This window comes from Stegodyphus dumicola, chromosome 8, assembly GCF_044657685.1.
Source record: "Stegodyphus dumicola isolate Sdum_Otavi_A_Nest chromosome 8, ASM4465768v1".
Taxonomy (NCBI): Eukaryota; Metazoa; Arthropoda; class Arachnida; order Araneae; family Eresidae; genus Stegodyphus; species Stegodyphus dumicola.
In genome coordinates this window covers 173,454,183-173,476,788 of record NC_140775.1, presented here as the reverse complement: position 1 = coordinate 173,476,788, position 22,606 = coordinate 173,454,183, and the positions used below count along the sequence as shown (strand labels likewise).

General features: G+C 32.8%; 1 protein-coding gene across 1 annotated transcript in view; it reads left to right on the top strand.

Moving 5' to 3' along the window:
* Positions 1-22,606, top strand: part of LOC118180851 (sodium/calcium exchanger 3-like) — a 1,002,905-nt gene that overhangs the window by 966,929 nt on the left and 13,370 nt on the right. Inside the window, exon 8 of the mRNA XM_085822774.1 lies at positions 5,627-5,785. Within this exon, the coding sequence (XP_085678900.1) occupies positions 5,627-5,785 (159 nt within the window). The remainder of the gene's footprint in view (positions 1-5,626; positions 5,786-22,606) is intronic.

Here is a 22,606-nt window from a genome sequence, read left to right as displayed (position 1 = left end):
ATTTTGAGAAAACGCTAGTGCGCAGTTTCAGGTCATTTTTAAATCATACGAGTGGAATTCGAAGAAATATTTGTGCAAACGGTTCATTTTTAGTTCCTTGTACAAATTAAAGGAAGTATTGTAATCACCAAAAATTCCGGGTATCATATTTCGATGAAAACATCCACTTTGACCACTATCGTATACAATTTAAAGATGTTTTTGCGTGAGATATATACGTAAGGACAGAATAAAGGATACTTTTCCAAAAAAAGAATTATAAAACTATTTAAAATGGATTCAGAAGAGATTTTTTCGTGGCGTCTGTACGTACGTTTGTATGTATGTATCTCGCATCATAACTCATAAACGAGTAGGACTGCTATAATATGTAGTTGTTGACTTCTCATTTTGATTGCAATCGGCCCCACGAAAGGTTTATAAGTATATATATATATAAAGATTTGTATATAGTGTAATTACTCAATTGTATATATTGTAAAAAGCTAATTGTCTTCAGACATATACTGTTACTATACTGTTACTAAAAAAATGGGCCTATTTCCTGCCTTTAGACTGTCTATTAGCTCTTGGACAGCGAAAATGCCTTTTTCCTTTCTTAAATTCTTAATCATTGCGACACGACAATTAGCCAGAAATTAATTAATTTCCATTCACTAGTATTTTCAAAAAATCTTAACAGACGGTCTCTCTCAGATAAGAACTCCACAAAATACATCCCTCAAGAATTCCAAGTCCCACCTACTACCATCAATTACTTCCCCCAAGTCTTACCGACTGATTTTATTCAAAGCCCCTACTGCCGCTAAGAATTTTCGGACACCCTACACTTCTGAGTCAGACACGAAGAGAACACTTTGCCAACTCCCCCACTAGAAAGAATGTAAGTTACTTAATACCTTTCTGGCCTTTATATCTTCATGTACATTCACTAATCTTATTTATATTATTTTCTATATTATTTTTATATTATTTTTATGTTTTCTTTGATTTGTTTTTACAAAGTTTGCATTATTTATCTTTTTTATAATCTTCTATGTTTATTTCAACTTTACTTTGAATTCGATTTCATTATGAAAATTTCCAATGTTTAATTTCTACAAATAATATAGTACTCAAATACATAAAGATGATAGTGTCGGGGACGGTTACTCGAGTTTTACAGGATTTCTCTACAGTAATTGATTTTTACTCCTAATTGAATTGACTAAAATGCTTCATGAGAATAAGTTCTTTAAGTAGCAACTATTCGCGGAAGTATTTGGCCTGACTAGAATTGCCGATTTGGCTTTAACTTATAACTCGAGTAAAGACGAAACACTTTCATATTTACGTATTTTTCTCAATTATTGTTCATTGAACGGGAGTTGGTTTGTTCCCCTTGAAAAGTCAACTAATTTCCGATCAATGACAATAATTACATGTTTTAATTTTTCCTTTTACAATTGAAATATTATTCTTCGTGATGATTTAACTCCAGTCCCCGTTAAAACATTATTAACATTTTGCTTTCAAATTACTTCAAAACATCTTTCAAAATATAACTTACCAGTATGGATGCACACTTTAAAAATAATTCTACTTTAATTAAACTTAGGAGATAATATAATCAATTAATCAATACTGTTTAGGAAATATATATATATGTAATAATAAAAGCAAAGGAAATGAGACGGAGCAGTGTAGATGCGTGATTAGACCCATATTGAAGAAGATTTTGATTGCGCAGTATGCTAGTAATGCTAACTTGGTAATATCTAAAGAACTTGGCAGTCGAGGCAGTTTTAATTCCATTTTTATTTCCAATTAATATTTGTGGCCACAATCACTTGGCACTCTAGTCGTGCCTTTCAACAGAAGATTTACATTTTTGATATTGTTGGGATAGAAAGCAAGCCAGCGAAATCACATCTTAGCACAGTAGCGAGCAAAAGCTGAAGTGCGTAGTTATGCAAGATGGAGGCACGCGAAGAGAAAAGTTTTGGTTTACAAGGACAGTTTCAGTTCCCAATGATTACGTCATCAGAGCTGCGCCGATCATAGAGTGATCTAGAAATGACGCAATGCAGAGAAGTTATTACGATTTTAGAATAGAGAGGAAGAATTTATGTTTATAGTTATATTATAATTTTGATTCATATATTTTTATCCCACATATTCCCCCCTTCAAAAAGAAAAAGGCGTAGCGACAGAGAAGCCTTTTTAAAGAAAAAGAGTTAAAGCACAAGCAAATTAAAAAAATATAAATAAATAATAAAATTTTGATCCTGTAAAGTATAATTTATAAATATCAATTTTTTTAAATAAATTTTTAATTTTTAGAGTCCTATTGAATTTTTCAACATTTCAGTCCAAAAGTCTTTTTGTTTGAGAGTTCACAAATCATAATTCTTCAGGGAAGGTTCTTGTTATCGCAGAATATCACAAAATAAACTTTTACATAACCATTACTTATAATTAAATGTAATGCACATAAATATTTATGATACTTATTTCTATACTGATAAATTATAATTTAACATCAGATTTTCAGAATTTATGGTTTCACCGTTATCACAAAATAAACTTTTACATAATCATTACTTATAATTAAATGTAATGCACATAAATATTTAAGATACTTATTTCTATACTGATAAGTTATAATTTAACATCAGATTTTCAGAATTTATGGTTTCACCGTTATCATCTTTCATTTACAATTCCTTTATTTTACCATACTGGAAGGCCTCGCAATACTGCAATACTTCTAAACAAACATATCCATCAATAGGGCTGTCCTCTTGAGCCAACCAGTGTGTTCTAGGCACTGGTGGCCCAGGGTGCCTAGGCAGTTATTTGAAAAGGCCTCCGTTCCTTGCATTAAGGTAACTGGCCTTTGAGAACTGCACTAATACATTCCATAATAAAAAATATATAATAATAATAATAATAATAATAATAATATAAAAAATTTACATGCATTCATAAAATGAGAGCCTCCAACATTATCTTGCATGAAGAGGGTACAAGGAACAACTGTACAGAGGTAATTACAGGCCTCTGTTGAAGGAACCAGTACACCCTCATCATACTATACTTAACACACAATAACCCATAAATTTTAACATGCATTTACCATAACTTCATATTACATATTTGTAATAATTTCACTTATTTTTTACACCTTTATTTTTAGAATAATTATAAAATTCGTATTCAAAATTCTCAACAAAATTTCAAAAACATAAAAACTTATCTTAATATCCTTCCCTATGAATAATTTAAATAGCTTAAAATTAATTAATTAATTTGCTCACACATAATTATGAAAAATTAATGAACAAGAATTTCAGATTTTCTCAAAACAAATTGCAGAAATTTTAACCAAAGTTGAAATGAAAAATATAGAATTCGCAGCATATTAAATGATTTAGTTTATGAGTTAAGAGTCACACGAACGTAACAATTTTTGAGCTGTTGAAAAAGCAGAAGCGCAAATAATTTTCTGTCGCACATACTTGCAAACACTTAACTCGGATCGACCTTGAACCCGCTGTAATGCTTAATTCCTAAACGGTAATTCACTGATGATTTCCTTTTCACTAGGCATTCGAACTTCTCAATTTATCGAGAGATTACTTTCAATCTGTAAACACTACGCGTGATTATTATTATTACTATTATTTTTTTTTTGAAACACTTGCAAAACACCACAGCAGAAGAATGATCTGCTATTTTTTAAACACTGAAAAAATTAATCAATACTGTTTAGGAAACATATATATATAGATATATATATATATATATATGTATGTATATGTATATATATACTCACGCTGTTACTTGGCTGAGTGAGCTCAGTTTTTATTCTTATATGCTGATAAATTGCGCATTTTTTGTTTTAAGAATGATTGAATTATCTTGTTCTTATTTTCCGGTTAAGGTTTTTATACCTTTAGTTAATCTGCATGCAATAGTCGTATTATTAAACTATCAACAATTTAACAATTGTTTAAGTGCTGCTAAGCCTAATTTTTGTTTACCATATCAGTCATAATTGTTTACATTTGAAACTCAGCAGAAAATCGAATTACCTTAATTTTTTTTCTAATGTAATTAACGAAAACGTATGAAAATATTTCATTCAAATTAAACCATTCTGAGAAAACTGTTCTGCGAAAAGTATAGCATTTAATGCCGTTCAAAATGAAATGTTGTTTAAAAATATGTTGTTTTCATATACTTAGGACTCTGAAGTGTTGTAGAAAAAGAAAATATATACATTTATATGTATATTTAAGACGTAATTACAAAATATTTACATCCGATCGCGTCAAAACCCATTGAACTTAATGGAGTGACCCTCAGATTCTGCACCTTCAGTGTCTTTTTGCAGAGTGGGACCATAATTAAACTTTCATTTCTGTGCACCGAAAAATCTGCCTTGTTGCCTGTTGGCGGAGTGGCTTGTTTTGTGTAGAAACTCTAATTTTAATTGTAAAAAGTATTGTTTTTATTGTTTTAACTGTATTTGGTGCTTTAATTTTTCCATAATTTTCAGTTTTTAATGAAAAATTTTAATTTTTATGTAATAGGGGGACCGGAAAGTAATGTCGTTTCTCCGCATGTCGACAACACATCCTAAGGGCAGAAGTGAAAGCAAATTCATGTCAAACACTCTTAACCAACCTTGGTCAACCATCCAAGAACATTTAAAGCAGAATGGAAAAATAAGCAAAGCAGGTGTTTTGAGTCCCCCATAATCTGTCCGAAGAGAACAAAGCCAACCGATCCATCACATGCAACGTATTGCTTCAACGGCACCGTACAGAACCCTTTTTTTGATCATTGGATTTCTGGAGACGAAAGATGGGTCCTATATGATAATCCAAAACGCAAAAGGCAGTTTAGGGGTTACAAAGGGTTAACATCCCAAAAAGGCGCTTCTGTGTGTTTGGAGGAGTATTTGCGGAGTTGTTCATTTTGAATTGCTGAAACCTGGATAAACTGTTAATGCAGATCTTTATTGTGAACAATTGGATCGAGTGAACCAATCTTTAATCGAAAAATATCCGGTGATTGTCAATAGAAAAGGCATCATTCTGCAACACGACAATGCAAGACCGCAGTGTGCAAGAAGGGCACTGGAAAAAATAAATGAATTGATCCCAATTCAATGCTGCATCACCCACCATACTCGCCCGATATCGTACACTCGGATTTCTATTTATTCCGATCCCTACAACATTTTCTTAGTGCCAAAAAAATTTAAAATCTGAATGATGTCCAAAATGCCATCTTGAGATATTTTACTCAAAAACCAATTGATTTATATCGGTCTGGGGATTGAAAATCTGCACACTAGATGGCAAAAGGTTGTTGATAACGAGGGTGATTACATTATTGATTAAAAATAAAAACGTGTTCAAAATTTATTCGCGTGAATTTAATGTAAGAAAGCGACATTACTTTCCGGTCCCCCTATTATTTTTGCCTGGTCGCGAAGTGAATTAATTAATAGCGCATGCGCATTAGGTAAGAGGCACTGAATCGTCTGCAAAAAACTGTTTCTTTTTAATTTTAAAAACTGTATCTTTCTTTTTCTTGTAAAAACTGTTTGTATTTCCCTTTGTTGTCTTCCTAGACTGCATGGGTGGATGGGCCTGTTTTATAACGAGTATCTGCGTCATCGGCTTGTTGACAGCCCTGGTAGGAGACTTAGCATCCCACTTCGGCTGTACGGTCGGCCTCAAGGATTCCGTCACGGCTATCTCCTTTGTAGCTCTGGGAACCAGTGTCCCAGGTGAGTTGATACCTTCTTATCTATAATTTTGTGTTCATTAACAGTAAAGGCTTTGCTAACAATAAGCATATCTTAATCCTATGCATGTCTGAATTATACTGTTGTTTTCATCAGTACCTATAGTATAATATTATACAGACGCCTTCATCAGTTCTTATACAATACCCAGTTACAAAGTTAGACATTGTCTAAAAGGATAGAAACATTCATAAGCATGCTGGGACATAAAATGCCCTCACACTTATGGAGGTATGTTTTTTAACATATAACCAGTTTTTTATGAAGTTGCGAGCACCTTAATGTCGGGACAACGCTATGCGATTGGAATATTATTCATCTTGATCAGAATCTCGGACTTGAGCGTTAACTAGATAGTGGTTAAAGAGCCAACACTTTCATGAAGGCTGCCTTGCAAAAGGTAACTTTCATAGATCTTCATAACGGTATAAATAATTTCATAAAGAAACATGAACTTTCTGATGAACGGAAAACATCCTTAGGAAATTTTCCGTCTTTTCGAAAATAAAAAAGAAAAAAAAAAAAACAAGCCTCCCCCCCAAAAAAAAATCTGAAAGGTTTCAGATTTTAAATTACGTCCGAAGGGGCGTTCTTTAACGTTTTCTGTGTTACCTTTATTTATTATATATCATGTTCTTTGCACTTAAACCATAAAATTCAGTTCAGTAGCAATGTCACAAAATAATTTTAAAATGAGTCTATCTTTAGAATTTCCGATACACAGTTCCGTGTCCGATGGAGATAAAAAGGTTTTTCTCCCCCGCCGTAGAGTGTTGCCATTGCTCGATTTGAAATCGTTGAATTTGTTACTCAAAAATTCGTTAAAGTTTTACAAAATATGAAATCGATAATAAAACAAATTCCAAATTTCAAATTCGGTCTTCCACATGCCCATATTCGAAGAAGGATTACGTCATTCAAAATTCGATGGCTCTAGATACCGTTGTTTTATCACAATGCGAGATCTAGGTATCGTTGGGCTCTAGGTACCATTGTTTTATCACAATGCTAGAAACATGCATACATTTATGCAGATTCTTCATTATTTAATTTCTTCAAATATAATGCAGCACTCTAACATTTGGTGTCAACAGTTTGAAAAGTGAAACGGACACTTACAGTGATTCCACGCAAAATCGCAAAACGAAAACTATATTCCTTCGAGGACAAAGCCCCTTTGGAGTAAAAACCAGCATAAAAATTTAAATCTTTTTATGACGGACCACCGTTATAAAACACTTCCAATATATATATAGAAAGAGAGAGAGATTTATATAGATTTATTCAGATTTAATGTATATAGAGAGAGTTACATGCTTAAGGTTTAGTTTCCGATTTAATCCATGTAGAACCGGTGAAAGCTTGATGAAATTTATTTCTAAAGAGGAAAAAAAGAAACACTTTAGAATTCTGGAAATTTTTACGAAGAAGTACTCATACAGCTCCTTCTCAGCATGATAGAGCACAGTCAGAAGTTACCACTTAAAACTACTAAGAACGTTGAACACAAGGCAATACGAAAAGCTTCAAATGCGTAATCTCGCACAGTGATCTCTCAATACCTTGAACTGTTAATGCTCTGAGCTAAACTCTGAACTCAACTTAAAATGTCCAGTCCAGTCCATGTATATATTGCCGAACTATCGTTAGTAGATGGATGCACTCTATGGTTTAATATAGTGTTTCCTTGTCCACCGAAACATTTTCTGTATCTTTGATTTCTCGAAACTGCTGGAAGGCATAAAGAGTCAGAGTTACATAGGGCCGGATACAGTTACAGTTACATAAGGATAGGACCAATTATAGTTACACAGACATCTGACTAAAATGTCGCCGAATGGTCACCAAAATTAGCTACTTTTGGCGATTTTCGTGACCAAAATCAATCGCCGAATCCATCACCAGTTTAGCGCTATCTCGCTAATAGCCGTTTACCTCAATATTAAATGGACTTACCCTTGTTACCTTAAATTCCGAGGATGCTTCGTATCCCGACGCCTTTCTGGTTACATTATACAAGAGATATTACAATTTACATTTACATTACAAAAGAGATATAACAATTTACATATAATTTCACGAAAAGTATTTGCATTTATGCAAAATTTGTACATATATATATATATATATGTACAAATTTTGTACAAATTTGTACATATATATATATATATATATGTACAAATATTTGTAATAATAAAATTCCATAGTCAAGAATACACTTAAAATTCTAACTGTATGTTCTTTTCATTTTTAATGGCAACGTTCTCTTATTTGAAAGTACGTGGAATTAAATTCACAGCCCCGTAGTCAAGTTGTTTTTCCCGCTTTTTCTACACGTACAGTTATAGAATGTTCTGGAAATATTTAAAGCGAACTGGATTGGCTCACTAGGTTGACGTCATTTCTTTTTTTTAAATGTCACGATGCAGTAAACTTCATACAAAAAGTTATTAGTAATTCTTTTTATTTACTCCGGATACCTGATTTTGTAACTGCTATTTCTCCTGAATAATAATAAATGGATCCTGTTTTTTTTAAACTTATCCTCTGATAATTTAAGCTACGACTAAAGCTGTTACATCACATATATATCTGTATATTTATATATAGTGATTCCGAGATCTGTTGGATGTCTCCAAAAGGTTGCATTACTAAGTATTTCTCGAACGATCTCTCGATCATCTGCAGCAAATCCATGGTTACAACTTAAGAATTAAATCAGGTCAAAGTTTGGAGATCGCAAAAAAATTTTATTTGCCTGATACAAAAATGCATGTGAATATGTATATGAAATTTTTCCCAAGAGTTTTATGTGAAATATATGTACACGAAAATATGCTTCCTTAAAGCGGAATTTGTCAAACAAATATTTAAAGCATCCAAGGGCTCAAAACATTCATAATGTAGAGATATTTTATTAACTGAAATGCCAGCAATCGTACATAAGTTTTATTATGGATGTGTCATAATTTTTGAATTCAAAATTTTGAGACATAATTTGTACTTCAAAAAGTCGTTAATATATATATATATATATATATATATATATATATATATATATATAAGGGTTTCAGATTCCAGTTTACTGAAACTTTAAAATTCGTTAAAATTTGATTGAGAAAATTTTGTTTTCATACGGTTACTAAATCGATGTTTTCCCGTTTCTTTTCGTAGAATAAAATTAACTTGCATGTGATAATTCTGACAGTTTTTTTTTTTTTTTTTTTTTTTTTTTTTTTCAGGGTCCGTTCTTTCTTTTGAAAGTCCACGAAAAAAAATTGGAATTTTGTATGGATAGAAGTCATTTATTTAGCCAACTTTCATTATCTAAACACATGGGTTAACGTTCAGCGATTCAAGGATTAATTAAATTTTCGAACATTTCGAAACGCTGTGCGAGATAAAGTTACAAATGATTACAGTTATTAAATATAAATTTCAGTCAACATTTAGGTCAATGTTTATAAGAGGCGATTTAAATGTGATATTTAGCAAGAAAATTAATATTGTAAGGAATTTCTTTTCAGCAGTTCTAACTTCTTCCAGAAATATGCGCTATTGTAAGCATGTAAGCATAGTGAAACACATTCATTCATAGTGACAGACATCTACAGATGGCTATTTCACATTGGCAGGTGGCGTTGTTTCAATAAGCATTCATCACAATTTAAAATAGTTTTATTATTCTTTGTATGACTTAAAGTCTTAAGAAAACTATGAACTGAGAATATGGCCCATTAAAATAAAAATAATCGGATGTAGATGGCTTCCTTGTAAGGCCTATTAAATTATACACATTTTTCCCTGCATTTCATTTAAACTTATTTCATTAGAGATATATTTCTCATTCAATTAATTCAGTTCTCACCTCGCGGCAAGGCAAAAATGCATAAACTCAAAATATCTTCATTAAAAATTGCAAAATATGGAAAATATGAGTATAAAACACCAAATACAACTGTAAACAGTTAAAGAATTTTTTTACAATTAAAATTAGAGTTTCTACCCGAAAACAAGCATTCGACCAGCGGGCAAGAAGGCAGATTTTTCGGTGCACAAAAGTTTACTTTTGGTCCCACTTAGCAAAAAGACACTAAACTTGCAGAAAATGAATTCACTATGCTACTAAGTTTCAAATGTAAACATATACGGCTGCTCTGTTAGGCTTATTCGCACTTAACCAACTTTTAAAGTCGTCATAATTCTACAATTATTGCATGCAGATTAAGAAAAGGCATAAAACCCATATCCGAAATCTAAGAAAATATCTGTAGTTTTGAACCAAAGAGAGAGGTGCACATCTACATGTTATAGTAGTCCTATATACGAACTTTCAACTTACTGAGGTTACTCGTTTTTGAGTTATGCGAGATACGTATATACGTACGTACAGACGTCACGAAAAGAGCTCTTCTGAATCCATTTTAAATCTGTTTTATAATCCGTTTTGTGAAAAAGATTTATTTATTCTGTTCTTACGTATAGATGTTACTGAAAAATATCGTTAAATTTTATTCGATATGGGCCAAAATGGATATTTTTGTTGAAATATATCACCTGAAGTTATTTATGATTACAATACTTCCTTGCAAGTAATAAAAATAAAATAGGAGACTATAACAACTTTCCATAGCAAACCAATATGGCTTAAATAATTTGACTGAAAGCAAACGACAAATATAGTTGTAATCCACGTTTTCCAACAAAATAATAGAACTTGAAGACATAATTGCAAATTTTCATGCAAAATAATCTAAATTTGAGTAGAAAGAAAAACAAGATCTCACTTTCTATTACAAAAATACTTCGTTCGATGCCAATCATTTAAGACGTTCCTCTAAAGATATCGTCTTGTCTTTATTCAAGTTAATTTATTTCTTTAGTTACTTTATTATAGCCAAGCATTCTTTGCTTGTTGTATTATAGGATTCAATGTTAATTAGCCAGTTATTATTATTATAACTTCTTCTTTCCGAAATCCTTGATGCAAATTAATTGTTGAAGTATTTAAGCCGAGGATTTGAATGTTATATTATGCCGGTTTTTCGCCGTCTCGCTTGCACTTTACGTCCTATGGCAAGCTCTTCCAAAGATTATTCCGGCGTTAGCCATTTCGCTAGCCGACGTTAAAAGCGCATTTTTAATTATAAGAGCCAGCTTAAGTAAACCATTTTTGGAGTCTCCAACTATATTATTAAGATTGAAACTTTTCTTAGTATGTTTTTTTAAATGCCCTCAAATGGCGTTTTGAGAGGTAACTTTTCAAATGGTAGATTCTTAAATAATATAAAGAATGAAAAATTTGATTGGTGCTAAAAAACTTGCCAATAGTCTGAAAGTTATGTATAAGATTTAGATATTTAAAATATTCTCTACAATGACTAAAATTTAGATGATTAATTTAATTGCCAAGCAAAGATATGCACCGAAGATCCAGAAAAAAATCCAAAAATTAAAATTTAAAAAAAAATCAAAATTCAAATTTTGAAAAATAAGTGTAAAATCTCTTTTGATACACACACATATACAGTCTTTCTCTTAAAGTTTAATCTCGAAAGAATAAGAAAGATTTTGACTTGCCTTGTGATTATCAATTTTGCAGTTGTTACATCAAATTAATTAAATATCAAGGAAATATTAAACTTTCTGAAATATGAGTACTTGACATCTAAAATTTTCAGGTTTGATCGATGAGAATTTTTTCTTTTACTTTTTTTTCGGGGGAGGGGACAAAAAATTTCTCCAAAAGACCGACATTAGATAATGGATTTCTTTTAAAATTGATATCTTTTAATTAATTCTAACTAACTAATTTCTTAAAAAAAAGCTTAAGTAATTCATCTCATATAGCACTACTTTAGATAGGTTAGGTTAAGTTATTCAATTACGGCAAAACCTCAAGGGCTATCTGCCTAAGGGGAGGGATGCCTTCGTGGAGGACTTTCTAAGGAAAACTGGCTCGTATACACGTTACACATGTGGGAAACCACGAAAAGACCCATGCAGCCTGCCCGTTGGCGGGATTCGAACCTCGGACCGAACTACCAGTGTTCAACGATTTTACCGCTCGGCCGCTGGTGGGCCCACTACTTTAGATAAGCAGTTATTTAACACTAATCGTTTACTTTCTGTTTAAATTAAAGTAATCAATATCTCCTTTTTTCATTTTGTATTATTTGAATTCACGTACATCCACGTGTATTTTACACCATCACATATTTTTCCCTTAGCTTTTTATCGCCAGGTTTTTAAAATTTAAAAATATTCGCCTAATTTTTCTCTTACTCAATGCCTTTACAGGATGAACTTCCCCAATGAAAATAAATGGATTCGTCAGCATAGTAATTGTTTTCGTCTTACTAATAACGACAAACCCTTGCCAATTACCCTCAAAGGTTACGTCTAACCTTAATCTTCTACCTCTTTACCCAATGAAAATAAATGTATTCGTCAGCATAGTAACTGTTTTCGTCTTAATAATAACGACAAACCCCTGCGAATTACCGTCAAAGGTTACGTCTAACCTTAACCTTCTACCTCTTGAACTTTATGCCAGCTTAATACAAAAACTGACCGTAACAAACACAAATCGACTTACAGTTTACGATTTCGCTGAGTTAGCTGCACATTCACCTTCTTTAATTATATATGGATGATTTGAGGCCTAAGGAGTAGCAAAGACAACAATAAGAACGGGAGAATTTAAAGTTGTAGGGAAGTAGAAATGAAGATATCTTGTTAGATATTGTAATATTAATATTACTATGTAATCTTAGTTTTCTGTTAGAGAAATAATATTGTGATAGCTATCTGTAATTTATTCGTGACTAATTTCCATTGCTGTGTTCTTACTGTAACCGTGTATTTCGGAAATTAAATTATTCGCATAATTTTGCCCTCTTAATTTTCAAGGGATAAAATAAGTAAAAAATAAATATGCTTAGAAATAAAGGGGCGGAACTGCTAAGAAATACGGTACTTATGTCATTTTTTCATCCCTCTTCCAATCAGTGGATGGAATTATGAAGAGCTGAGAGAACTAATTTAATCTTCTGTTTCATTTTTTAATGATCAAATTTTTACGTTAAATTTACCTTGACTTACGTTAAATTTACCTTGACTTGATTTTGCTCAAATTTTTATCACAAAAATCCAATGTAATAAGCTACACAGAAGAAATCTGCATATTTATATCGAAGAATCCCTCCTAATTTATTTCTCTTCTAAATTTAAATTTTTCCTTCGAGTCATTTAAAATGAACTTAAGACTTTCTTTTAAATTAAATTAAGTTTCAAGCATTATGCTTAAAACCTCAGTTTTATTTTTAAAGATTAATAAAACAAATCTGAACTATTTTACAATACCCCCGAAGGGGCTTTTTTTTAACATCTTTTGGGTTACCATTATTTATTAAATATTATGTTATTCACAATATAAACCATAAAATTCAATTCAACAGCAATATCGCAAAATAATTTTTAAATGAGCCTATCTTTAGAATTTCCGATAGAGTCTCGTGCGCTGGAGATAAAACTGTTTTCTTTCCCTACAGTGTTGCCACTGCTCGCTTTGAAATCCTTAATAAATAGGTAAAGTAAATAATAAAATATAATATCTTAAGTTTGTTAATAAATAGATAATAAAACAAATTCCAAATTTCTAATTTGGTCTTCCACATGCCCATATTCGTAGGAGGATTACGTCATTCAAAATTCGATGGCTTTTATCACAGTGCGAGAAATATACATACATTTATGCAGATTTTTCATTATTTAATTTCTTCAAATATAATGCAGGTAGCATTTGGTGGCAACAGTTTGAAAAGTGAAACGGACATTTATAGTGATTCAACGCAAAATCGCAAAACGAAAACAATAGTCCTTCATAGACAAAGCCCCTTTGGACTAAAAACACAGAATTCGACATTTATCCCAAACGATGTCCAATATGGCGCCTATTATCCACTAGAATTTCTTTTCTACGTTAATACTCTAACACGGTAATGCAGATATATTACGTGCATTTACGTTTATGAGCATATTTTATTATTTTAAGTAATATTTTAACAACTGAATAAAAAATTCAGCAATTTATTCTGATGTATGAAGCGCTGAAATGTAATTTCCGGCAACGGCGAGGTTCTCTGAATCAGAGATAATATTATATCTAAGCTATGTTTGTGTGTTGACCATCATTAATTATATTGATAACGTTGTAGATGCTCGCTAGTGTTACTACAAATAATGAGCGCTGAAACGAGGAGACTCAGCTTTTAATGCAACTTAATCAGGTCATAGTAGTAACTAGAAAACAAGAATTTAATTAGAAAAGGCACAAACCCATACGAAAACCTAAGTTTCAGCAACGTATTACGAAATTATATTTGTTTATCTTACGTTGTTGTATTAAATACTTCAGGGAAATTGTTTAAAATTGGAATTTTAATGTTGTTAATCTGTGCTTTGACTTTTCGAATATGCATTGTGAATTATCGAATTGCTTCGGATTTATTCAAATTTTTAAAATGTAAAATTAAAAAATCTGATGTGTACACCACATGACTTCCTCTTACGTAATATTAAATTACACGCATTTTTTATTGCATTTCATTTAAACTTATTGGATTGAATTAAATCTACTTCGCCGACAGCGCTTAAACCACAATAGAATAAATCATTCTTTAAAATTCACTCTAGTATTTGTTTACCATAGCGACACTCTGGCGCTAGGTTCAATTATATTTCGTTCATATTATAACTCAGAATGCACAAAATGTATATCATTTAAAGTATAGAATTATCTAATCGTTGCCACATGTTCTATTCAAATACTATAATAAAGCTAGAACGATGTATAAAAGAAATTAAGCAAACAAAACGAAAAAGAAACAGTTTTTCACAGACGATTGAGTATTTCAAATTCAATTAATTCAGTTCTCACTTCGCGAGAAGGCAAAAATACATAAAAACTCAAAATGTCTATATTAAAAATTACGAAGTAAATCTTAAACACTTATTTCCTCGAAACAATTCCAGAAAGGATTAAGCATGATTTAATTGGCAGTAATAAATGAAGGCGTTATCTTTGTTGTTGCGAAGCTAAGTTTCTCTAGATTGGCAACAAAATCCACTAGTCTGCTGTTTCAAATGTAAACAATCAATGGCCGCCATACAACAAAGGCTTAGCGGCACTTAAACAACTTTAAAATTGTTGATAATTCTAAATATATTGCATACAGATTTACTAAAGGCATAAAAACCTTAACCGGAAGATAAAAACAACATAATTCAATCATTTTTAAAGCAAAAAATGTACAATTTACAAACCTATAAGACTAAAGAAACTGAGATCACTGAGTCGGGTAACAAAGTGGATATATATATAAATATATTTATATACGTTTGGTGCGGTCCATTACAACCAAAATACGAGGTGCACATCTACATGTTATAGCAGTCCTATATCCAAAATTTCAACGTTCTCAGGCTACTCGTTTTTGAGTTATGCGAGATATGTACATACGTTCGTACGCACGTACTTACATACGCTCGTACAGACGCCACGAAAAATTCTCTTCAGAATTAATTCTAAAGCAGTTTTATAATTTTTTTAGAGGAAACGAGTCTTTTATTCTGTCTTTACGTACAGATATCACGCAAAAACATCGTTAAATTGCATTCGATAGCGGTCAAAATGGATATTTTCGTGGAAATATGCTGCCTGAAACTTTTCGCTATTACAGTACTTCCTTTTACTTCGTACAAGGAAGGTAAAGATAATATTTTAGCAGTTTATTTCTGCCGATATTCCACTCTCTAATAAACGTGTCTTAAATAATTAAATTTTAATTGAAATGAGAAATCGAAATGATTTTATTATAGACATTTTCATCTTTCAATACGGTCTATGAAATCACTTTTACTTTTTAATTTTTCCAGTTTCAAAATCCTTCTACAGTCTAAATTAGAGAACGATTTTTTTTTACCTATTTTTTTTCAATTGTTCAATTTTAAAACCGTAGTACGGCTTAGATTTGCAGTAATGCAGTATTATGTTTCTTAACAGCATTCTCAAATTGCATTTTCTTAGACTTGAGGTAATTATGAGTGATCACCTCTAGGTGACTTCTCCATTTTTCGAAGTGGGAGTATTTAAGAAATAAAATAATGTTGCAATAAGAAGAACAAAATATTATAAATAAACTGAGTGTCACCCACAATAATGTTCGCTTACTTATCGTTAGAAAATTTTAATTAATACATTATTTCCTATGTTAAAATCTGTCCTGTATTTCTTCTGTTTCGTCTCTTCCGCCAGAAAATGTAAATGAAGTTCGTTCTAAATAAGGTCTAGAATCCAGTTTCAAGAGAGGGTTTGACAATATCAGCTACTTTATTTATATTCCTGTGTTATTATCAGCTTCTGGCGCTTTCGATACCAGCTGCTGAATTTTCATTTGATTCAAAATTAATTTAGCACTCCTGGAATACCAAAGCCAGGTGATTAGACTTTAAATTATGATTTGTAAATACCTCTGAATAAATGTTGTTCATCTATTTCGAGAGAAGCAGAAGTTAATTTAGTGAACGCATATATTTCTGTACTTAGAGCGGAAGTTTAAATTAAATTTTAATTTAATTAAATATTTTAGCCCAGAAGCTATTAATTTCGTTTTTGCATTTTGTGGCATATCACTATAAACGGCGTCTCACTTTTCAAATTATTGCCACCAAATATTAGAGCCTGCATTATATATAAATAAATTAAATAATGAAGAATATGCATGAATGGATGTATGTTTCTCGCACTGTGAAAAACCAACCGGACGTAGAGATATCAAAGTTGGAGTAAGTGTTCCTCCATTCAAATGTAGGCATTTGAAAGCCCAAATTCGGAATGTTGAATTTGTTTTATTTTCTATTTCATGATTTGTAAACCTTTAACGAATTTTTATTTGACAAACTCGACAATTTCAAAGCGATGAATGACAATGCTGTACAGAAAAGAAAAACCTTTTATCTCCAGCGCGCGAGACTGTATCGGAAATTCTTAAGATATGCTCCTTTTAAATATTTTGTGATATTGCTGTTGAATAGAATTTTATGCGGTTTAAGTGCGAAGAACATGATGTTTAATAACTAAAGGTAACACATAAAACGTTAAAGAAAACGCCCTTCTGCGCGTAAAATAAAATCTGAAAGCTTTCATATTTTTTTTTGTTATTGGTATTTATTTATTTTTATTTTTATTTTTTTTTTATTTGTACTGAAAGATAAGGGTGGTTTAACCTTATAATGTCAGCCTTGAAATTTTTAACCTTATAATGTTAAATTTAGAAAAAATGTTGTTTAGTTGCCAAGTAACTGCTGTAACAGTAAAATAATTAACCTTGAAGTGCCGAGTTATATGGTACTAATATAAAAAACACAGAATTATTCAAAAAGAATTAACAGACATCGAAGCCTTTTTCGTTATCTTCAAGCATCTTTACGGATTGAATTTACGAGCATTTGAAAGAGTAAAGTTCTTAAGTTTTGAACAGTTGCCAACAATGGGCTCAGATGTAATCAATCGTCAACTACTGTTGACAAATGGTGTCTAGAGCCACTCACCAAGGGAGGTTTCGTGATAATTATATTTTATATTTATAAGTATAAAAACTTAATTACCTCTTTGTTGTTGACAGGGAATGATAAATACCTCATAGCCTTAGCTGTAAAAAAAAAACTAGACTCATGTGCTAAATGACACAAACTTTTATTTTGCTGGCATATTCACAACACGACGTTCTCATCATATAAAACACTGAATGAAAATATATATTTGATTGTCATTCTTAAATGATACAGCACCCACTGTCTATTTTGGATTTTTCCTCCGCTTCCTGGTAGCTGAAAAAAAATTCTCTGATGCAGGCACCACATGACTTGTGCTACCTATTAGATTGTACACATTTTTTGCTGCATTTCATCTAAACTTAGTTCCTTAAATTTCATTAGAGATATATTTCTCATTAGATTTATTCAGTTTCACCTCGCGGCAAAGCAAAAATACTTAAACACTCAAGATATTTTCATTAAAAATTGCAAAATAAAGAAAAACGTACACCAATATCAATTACAGTTAAAAACAGTTAAAAAATGAATTTTTCCGATGAAAATTAGAGTTTCTAAGCAAAAACAAGCCATTCGGACGGTGGGCAAGAAGGCAGATATTTCGGTGCACAAAACTGAAAGTCTACTTTGGTGCCATTCGGCAAAAAGACACTGAAGTTGCTGCAGAAACTGACTTTACTCACTATTCTACTAAGAGTTTCAAATGTAAATAAATGCTGGCTTTGTTAGACTTAGTAGAGCTTAAACAACAAATTGTTGATAATTCTATAACTGTTGCATGTAAATTACCTAAACGCATAAAAACCTTAACCGGACCATAAGAACAACATAAATCAATCCCTTTTAAAGCAAAATTGCACAATTTACCAACGTATAAGAATGATAAAATTGAGCTCACCGAGCCGGGTAACGGAGTGGGTATATATATATATATATATATATATATAATTGAAATTGAAAAGCTAATAATTATTGTGTTGTAAGACCTATTTGGTCTTAGAAATTTTTTGCGCAATATGCTGCAAAAATTATGAAATAATAAGAAGAAATGTTGTAGTGAGCTCGCCAAAAATTACCAGGAGCTGTGGCTCCAGGAAATAGTTCAACGCAGTATTTTTTAAAATAATAACATTGAAGGGTGAAAAAATAGCCTACACGCGAAATAAAATGCAGAAAATAAGACTGTTAAAATCAATCGTTGTAAACATGTGAATGGCAAAAATTACAGTAAAACCTATCGATGTGATAAGTGAAAAGTTAAAACATATAAAAACCTGAACGACGGAACAAGTTAAAACAAAATTAAAACATATGAAAAACATAAAATTACAAAAATTATAAAAATTATAAAAATTACAAAGCGGAAAATGGTAAATTAGCCTAATTAGACTTCCAACCTGGCTTTTCAAGGGAAATTTCAGTTACACCTTAATGTGTCATTTTTTGCGGATGCGTCGGGAAATTGGAACAGAAAATTGAAGCTCCAAAAAGATTTTTTCGGGACAATTCATATTATTTAAAAAAAATTTTTCGTCACACAAGAGTTTCAATTGTCTGTTTCGGCAAAACGCGTAATGGTGTTAGCTTGGTTCGACTTCGACTTTTAACTGAAATATATATATATATGTGTGTGTGTGTGTGTGTGTGTGTGTGTGTGTGTGTGTGTGTGTGTGTGTGTGTGTGTGTGTGTGTGTGTGTGTGTAATTTGAAAGAGAAATTTTACTGGCATGAGAAATTTTCCTGGACTGTGATTTAGAAAGTTAAATAGAACTTACTTCCTCTGCGGGAAAGATTAGTTTTCCTGGAGACATTTTATACCTGTATTTCCTGGCGTATTCTCCGCCTTTTTATCTTTCTAATAATTTCATCATACGCTGATCGTGAGGGGAAAATTATGAGAATAATTTGATTTCTGATAGACGCGCTTACAGCCCTACAGTCTTACTGTAAGACGCATTTACACAAGAATTGCACAAATGAAAAGTGCTAAAGGTTTAACAATGGGTAGCTGTCATAATATTACTTATTTAAAAGAAAATTACATGTCAACACGAATACGTAGTGCTATTAACATTACGCTATCTAATAACATTTTGTTAAGTTATTTTCTTCCTTTACATGTTATGTACGTACGGGGTTCGTTAGGGATTTGGAGTGAATAATGACAACATCACTTGATGAAACACTCTTTATTGACCAATATTCATCAGGACAGCTTCAAAGTCACGTTTTACAGTCGTCGAAGATCTACTATACACTCGCTGGAACAATCAGCGACACAGCCTTCAGGTTATCAGACTATAACGGTGAAGACAGCTTCACTGCAAAGCCCCAGAGTACAGCTCCCGACTCTGATCGGTCGTTCTCGGAACTCCACGTACTCTCGAGACTCTCCACGCTACAACTCGCGATGCACTCGACGACACACAGAGCACAGCTCCCGATTCTTTGGTTCAGTCGTTCCCGGAGCTCAACACACTCTCTCGACGACGCACTAACCGCAATACACTAAGAGACTCTTTCGATGCACTCGACGACCAACTCGGCACTCGCTGCCCGGCTGTGAACTCGATCGACTCCGCACGGACTGACTAACTTGACACTCGCACTCTCGCACTCTCTCTCCGCGTACCAGCAGGGTTTATATAACTTTCGGCTTGTGTTCGAGAACGTTCTGTCTAAACCGGTAAGAATTCGTTCCAGAAGGTTCTCCGTCCATGGTATATCGCCAATTTTGTCGCCAAATGTGGCAACCCTGCCTTGTTTTGCCATTTTATACCAACCCTAAACCTGCTTTACGGGGAAAGCTATCTTACACCGCCTGGACATTTCGTAAAAATATCTTAATTTCTACTTCTTTGTAATTTGAATCTAGCTGGCTCTTTCTGCTATTCACTGCCAACCCTAGGACTCAAATTATTCAGTGCTGCTGGAACTGCTGCGTGTGTCACTTGCTACAATCTATAAGTGGTCATTGTCACCGTTCAGTCTATCTTCTCATCTTCAAAATTATCAAAAGCATTAGATATCTCAGTTTTCTTCAAGCTCTTCACTGTTATTGCTTAAGCAAACAAAGCCATGCACCCAAAAATCTACGAACGAGTTGATATTAGCAAGATAAAAGCAAACAAAGTCATGCACCCATAAATCTACGAGTGAGTTGATGCTAGCAAGATAAAAGCAGCCTCTGAATAAACGAATCCATTTTAAAATTTAGAGAAGCTCACTTTCTGAATGCTTTGAAAAAAAAAATGCCTGCCACTTGGTTTTTCACGACTGTCCCAATAAATCGCCAGATTATGTAAACCACGTGAAATCATAATGTTTTTTGGTCCCAGATCAACTTCTATTTGTCGAGTCTGATGAACCGTATAATATCGTAATTGTCTTTTTTCAGTTTAATCATTTATGTAAAACGCTTTATACTTTAACTTTTCACTTCTATTTGCCGAATCTGATGAACAGCGTAATATTGTAGTAATCTTTTTAATATAATTATTGTAAAATATTTTCACAATTTTTAATCTACCAAGAAGTAAAGAAGATGCGCTTTCTTTTTTCCAGGAAAACTATATATTACCTTGCAATCGAATACGATTAAATTGCCTCGAAACGAAATTCTTTATAAATGAAAGTATGTGGAAATGTAACACCAAAGGTTGTAAACAAAACAAGAGGGTTAATGTATATTTTAGGGTACCCCTTGGCGATTTTTGGCGGTACATGAATACCGAGTTTGTGCAATTCTTTGACTTATTATTTTGGCTTGCAAAATGGCGATTTTTGCGCCAAAATTCGCAGCTACGCACAGGCAAAATAACAAGAAAAAAGAATCGCACAAACTTGGTATCCATGTACACATCGACCTATTCCACTTTAAAAAAAAATCCCCGAATTGCACAAAAATGGCATTGCGCACTCCCTTGACTTTATCCATGTACACGTCAACCCATTTTCACTTTAAAAAAATCCAAGAATTGCACAAACTTGCATTGCGCACTTCCTTCAATTTGCCCATGTACACATCGATATATTTTCACTTAAAAAGTCAAAGCAGCACTCAATTCTGCAATACAATCAAACAAAAAATTCATAATCTCAATAAACTACATTTTAAACCAAACAATAAAATAACATAAAAAAGGAAAAACATGTTATACATTTAAGCCTTACAAAAAGCAAATATCCACTTACTCTATTTAAAAGTTCCTTCGTCTTTAGTCTGTGGCACACAAAATTCCTTAACAGCATCCAAAAACTTCTTAAAATTATCAGAACTCGAATCCGTATATCGGCGTTGTCACTTCTGAATCTTTCTTCCTACAAACCTATTCAAATTCATCTAAACGGTTTTTAGGTGCGACTAGACGCATATCCTTCCTACATACAGGATACTTAAAATGGCTACTATGTAAACCTTCATTTACACACCAGTCAATTAACGCTCTTTTTCGTTCAAAATCGTACAGGAACTTCAAATTAATCTTACTACATTCAGCCATTCTACCGTTTAAACAATGAAACCAACACACCACAAAAGCGCTTACAAAACATCCCATGATTCAAAATTTCCCAGAATCATGCACCCGATTACGTCACAATAGTTTCCATCACATTCAACTACTCAGGCTACCATAAATGAAACAACAACTTCGCCATAATGCAAGGGGAACCTTAAAGTCTACTCTAACCAAAAAGAGCATTCAATTCGACAGCTGGTTCAGTAATTCCAAAATATTGTTACGAAATGTACAGGCGCGGTGGGATAGCTTCTCCGCAAAACAGTTTTTAGGGTTGCCATAAAATGGCAAGGAAGGCAGGGTTGCCATATTTGGCGAGAAATCGCCCATTTGGCGACATGCCATGGACGGATGGAGAACCTTCTGGAACGAATTCTTACCGGTTTAGCCCAGAATGTTCTCGAACACAAGCCGAAAGCTATATAAACCCTGCTGGTTCGCAGTCAGTTTGTGTGTGTGTGCCTCGTCTAGAGTGCGAGATAGTTAATATCGAGTTGGTATCTCGTCTAGCGAGTCAATCCCTGCGGAGTCGCTCGAGTTGACAGCCGGGCAGCGAGTGTCGAGTGCACCGGAAGAGTCTCTTAGTGTATCGCGGTTAGTGCATCGTCGAGAGAGCGTGTTGAGCTCCGGGAACGACTAAATCGAAGAGCCGGAGTCGTGCTCTGTG